This window comes from Tupaia chinensis, unplaced genomic scaffold (assembly GCF_000334495.1).
Source record: "Tupaia chinensis unplaced genomic scaffold, TupChi_1.0 Scaffold000164_1, whole genome shotgun sequence".
Taxonomy (NCBI): Eukaryota; Metazoa; Chordata; class Mammalia; order Scandentia; family Tupaiidae; genus Tupaia; species Tupaia belangeri.
The window spans coordinates 3488903-3501478 of record NW_006159638.1 but is presented as its reverse complement, the minus strand read 5'-3'; the positions used below and the strand labels follow the sequence as shown (position 1 = coordinate 3501478).

Below are 12576 nucleotides of genomic sequence, written 5' to 3'. Positions count from 1 at the left end.
CTTCACCAGTGCTACAGTATTTCTATTTACTGTTGTCCGCAAGTTTGGTAACATGATTTCCTTGACATTTTTCCTTTAGAATTGTCTTGGTTATTCTTGGGTCTTGTTCTTCTACATTAATTTTAGAATCAGTTTGTCAATTTCTTTAAAAAAATAAAACAAAGCCTATTGGGATTTTGATTTGCATCACACACCAAGTTTATTTAGAGAGGAGTTTCTTTTTGTCATGAAATCCTTTGATTTATGGATAAGGTATAATATTTTTTGTTATGTTTTTAAATTTATTTAATTAAGTTTATAACTTTAAAATCTTTATAAATATCTTTGTTAGAATTTTGTAATTTTCTTATCTTTTGTTGTTTGTTGATACTGTAAATGGTTCCTTTCCAAAGATACATTTTTCTGTCTTCTGTTGCTGTATATGCAGTTGCTTTTTGTGTATTGTTCTAACAACCTGATGATCTCCTATTCATTCTAATAACTTGACCATGGTCTTTTTGGTAGCTATATAGTTTGTAAACAATGAGTTTTCTTCCTCTCATATCTTTGTACTTTTAGTACATTTTTTGGTCTTCTAAAGCTTTCCATATTTGCAAATTTTGGGATAAAAATTTGTCTTTAATGGCCTCTACATTGATGGTCTATAAAAATCCTTCATTTTATACACGAGAAAATGTGTTCCTGAGAGGTAAAGTGCTGTATGAGTTTAACAATTGCAAAAAAAACCCCAAAAAACAAAAAACAAAAAAGCAATAAAAAACCCAATTGCATAGCAGCAAATTAATACTAGAATACTGTATTATACTATGTTGCCCAATTCAAGTGTAAATAAATGAAATGTTATAATAAAGAAGGATAAGTGAAAGCAATTAATTAAAAATGAATGCTGATATGTCTTATGAAGTTGATGTGTATTGTTCTAACAACCTGATGATCTCCTATTCATTCTAATAACTTGACCATGGTCTTTTTGGTAGCTATATAGTTTGTAAACAATGAGTTTTCTTCCTCTCATATCTTTGTACTTTTAGTACATTTTTTGGTCTTCTAAAGCTTTCCATATTTGCAAATTTTGGGATAAAAATTTGTCTTTAATGGCCTCTACATTGATGGTCTATAAAAATCCTTCATTTTATACACGAGAAAATGTGTTCCTGAGAGGTAAAGTGCTGTATGAGTTTAACAATTGCAAAAAAACCCCCAAAAAACAAAAAACAAAAAAGCAATAAAAAACCCAATTGCATAGCAGCAAATTAATACTAGAATACTGTATTATACTATGTTGCCCAATTCAAGTGTAAATAAATGAAATGTTATAATAAAGAAGGATAAGTGAAAGCAATTAATTAAAAATGAATGCTGATATGTCTTATGAAGTTGATGTTTACATGTTATTTTAATATACTTGATTTATTGTTATAAACAGTAAGCTAATAACTTTACCAAAATTATAGCAATCTATCTTCAGAGTTTTCTCCTGTAATATACTTTCTCTAGAGCTCTGTTTTTAATTCAGTGTGAGGATAGCTCAGCAAATTATTTTTATTTTCACTTTGGTACCCCCAATAAAGCAAACCTACTAGATCTGGTATTTATGTCAGAATGTGCAGTAATTTGGTTTCTTGAATATTTGTAATGACCTTGTTAAACAGCTTTGTTTATGAATGTTTTAAAATAAATTATGAACCAGTTTAAAATTCAGGGGCTTCCAAGGAGTAAGTGGAAGAATATCACAGTTTGAACAGTAGACAGTTAAACATAAGGATAAGAGAACAGGCTGTAGAGTCAGACTAGTTTAAATCCTAGTTCTCTATTGAGTTAGGCCAGACAACAAAGTCAGACTGTCAGAGATGGGCAAGAGTGATGACTCAGTTTAAATTGCTTTTGCTTCTGGTTGCTACCTGACCAGCAAAGAAGCAATACAGAGAATATATGTGATAAAGATATGAGTAAATGGCTACAGCTCCCCTCTGTGTCCCTAGTTTCTCACCATGGGGATCCCGAAGTTGGGCAATTGGTGCAACCTGCAGAGAGTTAGAAATCAGACAGATGGGAGGAACCCAGAACAGTCAATAGGAGGACTACATTGTCACTCACAGTTCTATCCGCTGTCATATAAAGTAATTCCTTGCTGTTCCTAAGGTTCATTCTTACATGTTTGCAGCACCAGGCTTCTAATCAATGTGGAATTGGCCTGAGAACGTCACTGTTGGTTTTTCGATCTTGGATAAATTATGTGATTTCTTTCAGTCTTAGTTCTTTCATTTGTAAGATGGGAAAATGATAGTAAGTTAGGATGAGTATTGTTGGTTGCTGACCCAACAGTGTTTGCTAATTCCCTTCTTTGCTTCATTGTACAATTTTTTTTTTTAATTAGCCTGTCTTGCTTTCTAATTACTTTGATTGCTTTAGTCGAGCATTAACTGATTGGCATTAATTTAATAATGCTAAATACTATCAGAGTCTTAATTGTCATAAGAAAGGTCCTAAAAAGGTAGAGTTAGAGCCATTTCCAGTGATGAATGTACAGCCCAGACAGGAATAATAAGTCTATTAGTAGGCAAAGGAGAGAAAGAAGCAGATGTTTGCAGAATAGAATCACAACAGTGGGAAAACACTGCAGTTTGCGACATTCCACAAATTGTTATGGTGACATATTTAGAATCACGTTAGAGTTTTAAAATCCATAAAGCCTTATTCTTGAAATGCCATAAAATTGTATGCCATTTTAATATTCATCCTTCTTACTTGGACTAACTTCAATGAATCCTTGCAATTAAAAGAGTCTAAATGGAATAAATATTAATGTGTGGTAAAGGATTAACAAAACCCTTTTCTGCATAAGAATTTGACTTTTGTTCATTTTTTAGCTTTGTTTCCTTGGAAATGTGATAAAGGCTGGCAATGTTGCTTATAGTAAAAATGTTGACTTTTTAATCAGATGACTGGCTGGAATTGGACTGAGATAAATAAATGATAAATATCTGAGGAGAAAAACGTATCTGAATATGATGATTCTTGTAATTGGACCTTGCTTATTTTAGGGACCCTAGAAATTATAATTACGAAGTCATTAGATGTCAGTAGGACATACAGCTTCCAACCTCCGAGGGATAGTCTGCCTACCTGATGTTAGTTTTATTCCCTCATTCTCAACTTGTCACCTGAAGGACCAAAGACAATACCCTGGGAGGATCTCCCACACTGATACACCCCTGCCACATGCATACACACACACACATACACACACACACACACACACACACGCACACACACACACGCCCTCCCACTCTACTAGTCATGGCCTCTTTGATCTGAAAGAGAGGGAACGTTCTGAACAGTTGTGTGTATTCATAACCTATGCTGTTTAGATTAGGTTTGTCAGTTTGGGTAATTTCAACTGAAGTAGAGATCCAGGGAAGAGAAAAAGGTAGGAGAGTAAATTATAGCCCCCAAGGAAAAATGAAAGTGTTTGGGTATTGGCAATGAGAGTGACCTCATAATAAGTCAGACTCATTTCGACATTTCACCAGGGGAAGTGTGATAATACGTATTTCCAAGGAAGTTCTGAGGATTTTTAATAGACTTGATAGAAGCAATGGTTCTCTCTCTGCTGTGTTATATTTGACTGTCACAGGTGTTGAAAGGATAAGTGAAATCGACATTTGTGAATGTAAATTGATTTGGAGAAAAGATATTTCACAGGGTTTTTGTTCATCGTTTCCAAGAATTTGGCTTGAACTTGAATGGGAAATTACTCAGTTTATTGAAAAGTACCCTGATGTTAAATCCTATCCACATCTATTAACTTATATTTAAAATAGTATCCATCTCTAAGGTTTCAAATCATGAAACTCAAATATATTATTTTAAAAAGTAAAACCCATATTAACCAGAACTTGAGGAGAAAGGCGACATGAGTGGGAAGAGTTGTTAATATGGGCAGGGAGTTGGAAAAAGAGATGAACCAGTGAAGACTTAAGGTTTAAGTTACTGGTACAAGTGGTTGAGAGTGAAAATAGCAGGCCTGGTAATTGAAAAGACCCAATGAGAGAAGGGATAATAGCAGGATGTCCCCACAGTGTTTTTGTGTAGTAAAAACTGCTTTGGGGAAATTGCTTGTACACTGTCTAGAATATAAGCCTCTACTATGCTCAACTTCTAAGTGAAGCTCTGTTCTCTGATTTTTACATTTAATGGGGTACCTTCCTGTAATTACAGGAGAAATTATATACCCTAGTGCTATTGTTTGATTTTAGAGTTTACTAAAGTCTCTGGATAGTTCCTTTTAGAATTTCAAGGGCTTATTTTTATTTTATTTATATGCCATAAATATTGAACAGCAACAATGAACTCATGTATCTAATTCAGTCCATCTGAGTCGAGTTATCAATATAATACAAAACATATCATTAAATCCTTCCAAATGGCAGTTCCAATAGTATAACACAGAATTGTTAAAAGCAGATGTTCATGTCAAACAAATCTGTATTTGAATTCAGATTCTGCTAGCTATGTGACCTGGGGCATGTTTCTTAACCTTTATGTGTTTCAGTTTCATAGTCTGTATAATTGAGATGATACTAATACCTATCTCATGGCAATAATATGTACGATAATGCTTATGATGTTTATTTTGTTAGTATAGAGTTTGAGGTATACCACGTGCTCAATAAATGTTAGCTATTATGACTTTATTATGTTAAGCCACATGTGATTTTTAAATATATGAGCTTATAGCTCTAGACTCATATAACGTGGGAATGTGATAACATGTCTGCCACTGATGCTTGTTTGTAATGTGTTTTTCTGAGTTTTTATTTCTAATAGTCTATTACAAAATACCTGGCATCATATAGTTTAGGAATGCTAATTATTTGATATTTGGCAGATTGAAAGTAATTCAGAAAATCTTGATGGTCCAGCATCTGTAACTAGCAGATTTGTTATGATTAGCTTCACAGTGTGCTGGTAGTGAAGAATTACTAATTTGGAAATTCCTCAAGCTACGGAAAAGGAAGAAGAAAAGCCTAAAAGTAAATTAGCCTGATTTCAAGCTAGCTTATTGGTCCAATAGTCATTACATTGCTGCAGAAGCAATAATCTGAAGAGTATCCTAAGTAAATTGAGTTGGTGAGAAAGAAGCACACCTATGAGACAGAAACCTAGATGTAAGAGGACACCAAAGATCCCTGAGATCTCCATATTTCCTGCTGTTTTAATTTCAGTTACTGTTTTCTTTTTTTTTTTTTTGAACTTACAACATAATGGGTTTGTATTTAATATAGTACTTCTCACCATGGGATTGTAACCTAATTAATTAGTATAAAAGCTTTTGTTTACATTAAATCTCTTTTCCATTTCAATGTTAATATAAAGTTTTTTTTTTAAAATTAAATCTCTTCTCCATTTTCATATTGGATACATTGAATACATTTTGAAAACTTTTGTCCTACAGAGATAAAAGTTTAAATTTTTAGCTAGTTGATACCTAAGTACAATATTAACATGAGAGATAAAAAAACAAAGATCCAATAAAAATATGAAGACTTCTTATTGGGTCAGGAGGCAGTGATTATAACTGAACATTCGGCGACTTCCCTGGATTCTGGACAAGACTTCCTTATTTCATGTGCTTGACAATAGTAAAACTGTGAAATATTACTTATGTAAGTTTTAGACATCCTACTTCTTTGACCTTTCTAACCAGCAAACACAAATTATAGGCCACATTTTTAAGTGTATTATTTGTTGTTAAAAAAAAAATACATTTTTTTCCCCACAAAGACATCAGTGCGAAACTACCCTGTACCATTTGGGGAAACTCAGACATCAATGCTCAGGTTTAGCCTCAACTGCACAAAGGTTTTCCGGCTGAAGCTTGATTCACAAGGCCCTTCAAAGTCATATCTGTTCATTTCTCTCTCGTGCACATGCACATAAGCAAGCACAAATACCTGTGATGCTGAGGACCACCCCAACAAGAGCGCAAAGGCGTTTCCAGCTTCCACTGCTTCCACAACAGGCAGCACCAAAAGCAGTGAGAGGACCAACTGTGTCGGAACGGAGGTCATGGTGTTGGGATCTTGAGGGCTGAGGGTGCAGAGGTTAAGAGGTTCCATGTGACACCGCCTTCCAGGAAGCAGCCATTCTCAGTTACTGTTTTTGCATGGGATGATGATATTATTGAAAAAAACCCTTACAATTCTAGCTTGAGTACTAAAGATACTCTAAGGCAGTATTATCCTATTGGTAGTATGGCTTCAGAGTGTATAACAAGTTTAAGGGAACAGTTTAAAACCACTTTGACCAATATGGTAATTTATTTAAATTTCATTCGGTGAAAAAGTTTTGAGGTAATGTCAGTCTACTATAAAAGAAAACTTACGTCTTCTGAAATTTCACACTCTAATGGTCAGGACTCTGAAATATTCAAAATGCACTCTTACCCTTTGGTTACTGGTTCCTAATCAGGCTAATAAAGAATTTAGGAAGACAGGTAAAGAATGTTTTAGGAGCCCTGATGTAGGGCTTACTTGTTCCTTCAGTGTTTGGCAGACATAATAATGGGAAAGGATTTATTTTACACTATCCCCCCCCACATGTGTGTCAAATTGGATTTCATAACTTCTTTTTTGAGACATCTTAAATTTCATTTTCATATTGATAATGATATTTTAAAAATCTATATAAGCATGAAAAAAATCTACATAAACATGATCAGGTGATTTTAATTAGATTAGATACCAAAAAAGTGGTAAAGAAAGAAAATATTAGCAGTTTTCTTAAGTTTGTTTTTATCGAAAAAAGAAGAAAACTCATGCTTCACTAATAAGAATTATATACATTTAAGTAAATATATATTATTTACAGATTAGTAGATATTTATGGGTATGTCCTCACTTTTTTATTACTAATAAAAATGTATGAGTCAAACAATGTGGAAATCATTTATATAAATAACTACTCGGTAACTAAACTTGCCATGCATTTTCACTGCTCACTTTTAATCTTGGTTTTGTGTTGAGAGATGTTTTATATATGCTTTGTTGTGTGAAGTAGGTTTTGCTGTATTATATATGCTTTGTTGTGTGAAGTAGGTTTTGAGGACCTTGAAAAAATAAAGTAAAAGAACTGATTAATCACCCATAGTATATTAGAATAGGCTTGCCAAACTGAAAAGACTATTCTCATATCAAGTGAATATATTTTGCAGATTTTCTCTTAATTTTAATAAGGTATAAAGCAACTTTTTGCAGTTATTTATAGTTATGTAGTACTGCATCCTCCCTGTTGAATTTTTTTGGCCTTAATTCCAGCAGAGATTGATTTGATACCCATTCAGTGCAGATTTAAAGAACTGCCACAATGCTAATCAGATATTCAAGTGAAAAAAATATTTTAAGGAGTCAACAAGTGAGATCTCTGGCATTTCAAGAATGTTTATTGGCAACAGCTTACTTAAATATGGGATCTGATTGTCCTGAACAGTAAACAGAACCTGGAGATTATGAGCTGCAAATTGTACAGCATATGTGTGTGAACAGACATTTTCTATATCATCAAGTTCTGTTTGTAGTGTGATGTCAGAATATAGAAAAAACATTAAATGTAGAAACAGACCCGAAGCTCTTCTATTAAACATAGTAGCAGTCTTGAGTTTTAGTAAGATAATGTCATCTTTCACATGGGATTAATGTTTTTAGAGTATTTTTAATTTGGTAGTTTTGTTAGAATTTAACTTATAATTTCCTTTTTTAAAATGCTGTTTGTTTTCCCTTTCCATATTCATAATAGAACATGTACACATGAGAAAGAGAGAGAAGAAAGAAGAGACGGGAGAGAGAGACAGAGATAAGAGTGCCCTCCATGCCATAATCCCTTCTAGTCTTTGCGCCTATTCGATCTTAAGCACTCATGTGTTTGCCCAGCATGTTTCAGGCTGACCAAGCCTAGGATTTGAACCCTGCTCACCATATGGAATCTAGCTTCTCTTGAGCAAGTGCACTATGGCTGTATCTTGGGGCTGGCCCTAATTTATTCATTTGTCTGTGCATAGATTCTTGGGCTGATTCCATATCTTATTTTGGATAGTGTAGGATTGGGCCTGGTTAATACTTGGGTGTAAGACTCAGCATTATCTCTAGATAGAAATGTTGATTGAATTTATAATTTTAAGTTGAAATGACTACTTTATGAATGATACTGACATTGTATAGATATTGACTAATTTAGTATCATAGAATGAAATAAACCCTGAACAAAACATATGCTCTAAAGGAATACTCATTTTTATATTAACATTTGGAGGTCAGTTTGTCTTGTTTAGCAAAAAGTTATGACTAATGATAACTTTATGTAAATTAATTATCTCCTTAAGTTATTTAAAAAAGAAAAGATTTATTTTCCATTTTAAGAAGAATAACTTTCACTGTTCTATGATTATGAGTCAGTAACAGCTGAAGAGCTGATCTTTGAATATAGCAGAGTTGGAAAGTTTTCAAAGTAGAAATCTAGCCAATTTTCAAGAAAAATCACAATGTTTCAGTTTGAACTTTAATGTATTTGGAACATATGCAGTAGAACATTTTCTTCTAGCTCTCTCCTGCCAAACTAATTACGTATGCCACATTCATTTTCTCCGTATGTTTGGGAAGCTCAAGTATATAGTAGAAAAAAAAGAGTTTTCTGATTCATGTTCACTGGTTTGAATGGTAGGCTCAAGACAAGAAGTATTTAAGAGAGATTTTATAACTTCTTAAATAAAGTATAGGCTAAAATTAAAATGCTTTGCTTGAAATTTATCAAGTACCTACTATATGCCAGGCTCTATTACTAAGCCTGGTTGATACAGTGATGATTAGGATAGACAAAGCCTCTGCCCTCACAGAGCTAATACTCTTATGGGATGGTGTTGGTGGAAGCTGATAGAGATTTCAAATTCATAAATATCCTGTAGATAATAAAACACATAATGAAATAGAGTACTCTAGCTACGATTAGAATGATATGAGGATCTGTAAGGAGAAAAGTTTAAATTTGGTCAGGAACCCCTGAAGTGAAATATTCCTGGAAAAGCTTGGCATATTCCTGGAACAAAGCAGTGTGGAAGAAACAGTGAATGAGGGTGGTAGAAGCTGAAGCTGGAGAGAGAGCGACCAGATTAATTGAGCCTTTTAGACAATGTAAAGAGTTTTGATTTTACTCTAATTACTGTAATGGAGAGTCCTTGGAAGGTTTTAAGTAGGAAAGCTTAATCATTTGACTTATTTAGGGAATATCATGCTAGCCGCTATATGGCAGACGAAGTGAAAGAGGATGAGAGTGGAAGCAGGAAGCCAGGTCGGGAACTGTTAAAGCATCTAGTCAAGAGATGATGAAGGCTGCTAACAGTGGAGAGTTGGAGTGGAGCTAAGCTAGTAGGAGTGACTGGATTGCAGAGGTGTTCCATTGCTATATTGCTTGCATTTGCTGATAGATCACATGCATTTTTTAAAAAGAATTATTTATTTAACTTTATTATTATCATTATTCTTCAATTTTGCTATAGGACATGCATGTGAGAGAGAGAAAGTGAGAGAGAGAGAGAGAGAGAGAGAGAGAATAAGCCTCCAGGTCCAGGACTCAAACTGTGGTGGTTGGTCATGTGGAAGTCCAGTGCCCCAACTGTCAGACCATCTGCTGGCCCAAGTGCATGTTCCTTGTTCCCTTTTTTTTTTTTTTTTTTAAGAATTATTTTATTTAACTTTATTTATTTACTTATTTAATTTTGACCAGAGAGGTACAGAGCAAGAGGGCAAGAGGGTGGAGGGCAGAGAGTGAGAAAGCAAGCTGCCAGGTCAGAGACTCGAACCGCAGTCGGCAATGTGGGAGTCCAACGCCCTTTACCATCATGCCACTTGCTGGCCCCCAATTGCATGCCCTTATATTTATGCATTTAGGACTCTGAAAGTTCAACTACATAGACTATCAAAGTTTAATGTTATCTCAACAAGTTTTGGGTCTATGAAACATTTTAAAAATTACTGAATATTTGGGGAAAACCACATGATTCCTTAGCTTCCCTTTGCTATATGGAAGAAAGTATACACTGCTGAGAAAAGAATTCAAGCTGGTAACTTCAAGTTCTGTGGATAACTTCTTTGCAGATTGTTCTAATTTCTCTGCTTTAAAATTTATACTACATAAAGCTGTGAAAAAAACAATTAAATCTTTTAATAGGTAGTTGAAAATTTACATATCTTTTAATCAGGAAAAGAACTAACATGAATTAACAAAATTGTTACATAATAAAAATTTATGTGTTTAACTTTTTTATTTGATTTAAATAGCACATTTACTGAATTCTTTTTTTCTAGTCACATTGTCCTAATGCTTGCAGATGATATGGCATGCAATCCTAGAAATCCCAAGCCAGCTACAGTGTTTAGTCACAAGAATATGGAACTAAATGTGTATGGAGATGATGTGGAAGTGGATTACAGAAGCTACGAGGTAATGTGTTTAATCTAGTAACGTTATTGAAATTCTGTTGTTACTTTAAAATGCAAAATTCTTTTTCTTCTAAAGAATAAAATAATCTTATTCTTTTCCTTTACACTTAGTATATAATTGTAACCTTGGCACAACTGTCTCTGGTGTTCATATCGAAAAACTCATACATGAGTAAAACTATTTAAATTTGAACATTTCAGATATGTATCTAGGATAGAAAGACTTTATATTGGTTTTTATTTTAGAAAAAATGTTTAAAAATTTTTTTGCCATAGGACACGTGTGCTCAGCAGAGAGACAGAGACAGTGAGAGGGAAAGTGAGGAAGCACTCCCCAATGGGGATGGCCATACTGCAATCCCTTCTCGTCCATTTTCCTCCTAGGACTTTGGGCACGCATGCAGGCATGCCCAGCATGATTCTCAAGCCTCCAGGTCCAGGACTTGAACCACAGTCAGCCATGTGAGAGGCTAGCACCTTAACCACCATGCCAACCTGATAGCTCTACTTTAGAGTATTTTATTAAGATTACTTTTTAAAAGTTATTTTAATTTAATTTAATTTATTTACTTTATTTTGATCAGAGAGAGACAAAGTGAGAGATAGATAGATAGATAGAGAGAGAGAGAGAGAGAGAGAGAGAGAAAGTGAGAAAGCAAGCTACCAGGTCCAGGACTCTTAACTGCGGTCAGCTATGTGGGAGGCCAGTGCCTTGAACCATGACACCATCTGCCAGCCCCATTTTAGTAAGATTTCATGTGTCAACTCTCCCTTACAGTAAATTTATTTTTAATTTTTTTAATGTTTTATCTAAAAGGTCTAGTTTAACATTTTAAATAAATTAATTGTAAAAAAACGATAATAACTGACCAAAACTTACTCATAATTACTCTATTTAAGAATAGTCACTCTTAATATACTTCTAATAGTTTTATGTATATATGATTAGATAAAAATGTACAATTAAAAGATATTATACCTTATGTTCTCCCTTTCAAATTTTATTTTAAATGTAATAGATTGTGTCCTAGCTGTGGTGGTGTGTGCTATTAAAATGCTGTGCTCTTTAGTCTTGAACCACACATGAGGCTTGGGTTTGCTATCCTGTCCAGTCTAAAGGCTGAGTGCAGGGGTGCATGGCTATAATCTCAGCAGTTTGGGAGGCTAAGGCAAGAGGATCGTGAGGGAAGACTTGCCTGGGCAACGAAACAGCATAGTGTCTAAAAAAGTGCTGGGCATGTTGGCATGTGCTGTTGTCTCAGCTGGGAGGCCCAAGCCGGAGAGGACTGTGACAGCAAGACCCTGTCTGTAAATGAAAAAGTAAACACAACTAATAGATTGTGAATATGTTGAAATTTGGTCTTCCTTGATGAAATTTTCTTAGATAATCTTTCCTCTTTCACCAAACCTATCAAAAGTAAGACATAGTTTCCACTCAGTTCCCAGAACTCTCCTGAAGCAATTTAAAAGCATATTTATTCTCCTCCCTCCCGTAGCTATACACTCTTTGAAGACATGGCCTATATTTTATGTTATCTTATACCTGGCAAGTCCCTAGAACCTGTTGTGGGCACTTAGAAATATTTGCTCATTTAATTAAATGTGTGCGATTGAATTTTTACTTTACTTGTTTATCATCTTAAAATGTAGACCCCACATTTTCCTTCATTGTTAGACAATAAGAAGTTATTTGAAATGATCACAAGTGTATATATATATATATATATATATACCCATGATCTTGGGAAAAATTGAATAAGGAAATGGCATAGATTTTTTTTACTTTTTAAATTTAAAGCTGTATAATACATGACTTAGCTTAACTCTTTTTTTTTTTTTTTTTAATTTCAAAAGTGTATAGGTATGGGGACCAGCAGTTAGTGTAATGGCTATGTCGCTGGACTCCCACGTAGTCGACTGTGGTTCGCATCCCGGACCCGGTGGCTTAAGCTCATGCCGGGCATGTGTGCGTGTGTGCCCAAGATCTCGAGAGGAGAATGGAGGAGAAGGGATTGCAGCGTGGCCATCCCCCCTCGGGGGTGATTTCTCGCTTTCTGTCTCTCTGTCTCTGTCTGTCTGGTGA

General features: G+C 34.5%; 1 protein-coding gene and 1 pseudogene across 1 annotated transcript in view; one reads left to right on the top strand and one right to left on the bottom strand.

The window, feature by feature from the left end:
* Positions 1 to 12576, top strand: part of PIGK (phosphatidylinositol glycan anchor biosynthesis class K) — a 97052-nt gene that overhangs the window by 21320 nt on the left and 63156 nt on the right. Inside the window, exon 4 of the mRNA XM_006146063.3 lies at positions 10359 to 10494. Coding sequence (XP_006146125.1) covers positions 10359 to 10494 — 136 coding nt within the window. The remainder of the gene's footprint in view (positions 1 to 10358; positions 10495 to 12576) is intronic.
* LOC114007384 (small integral membrane protein 30-like) lies at positions 5905 to 6074 on the bottom strand (annotated as a pseudogene).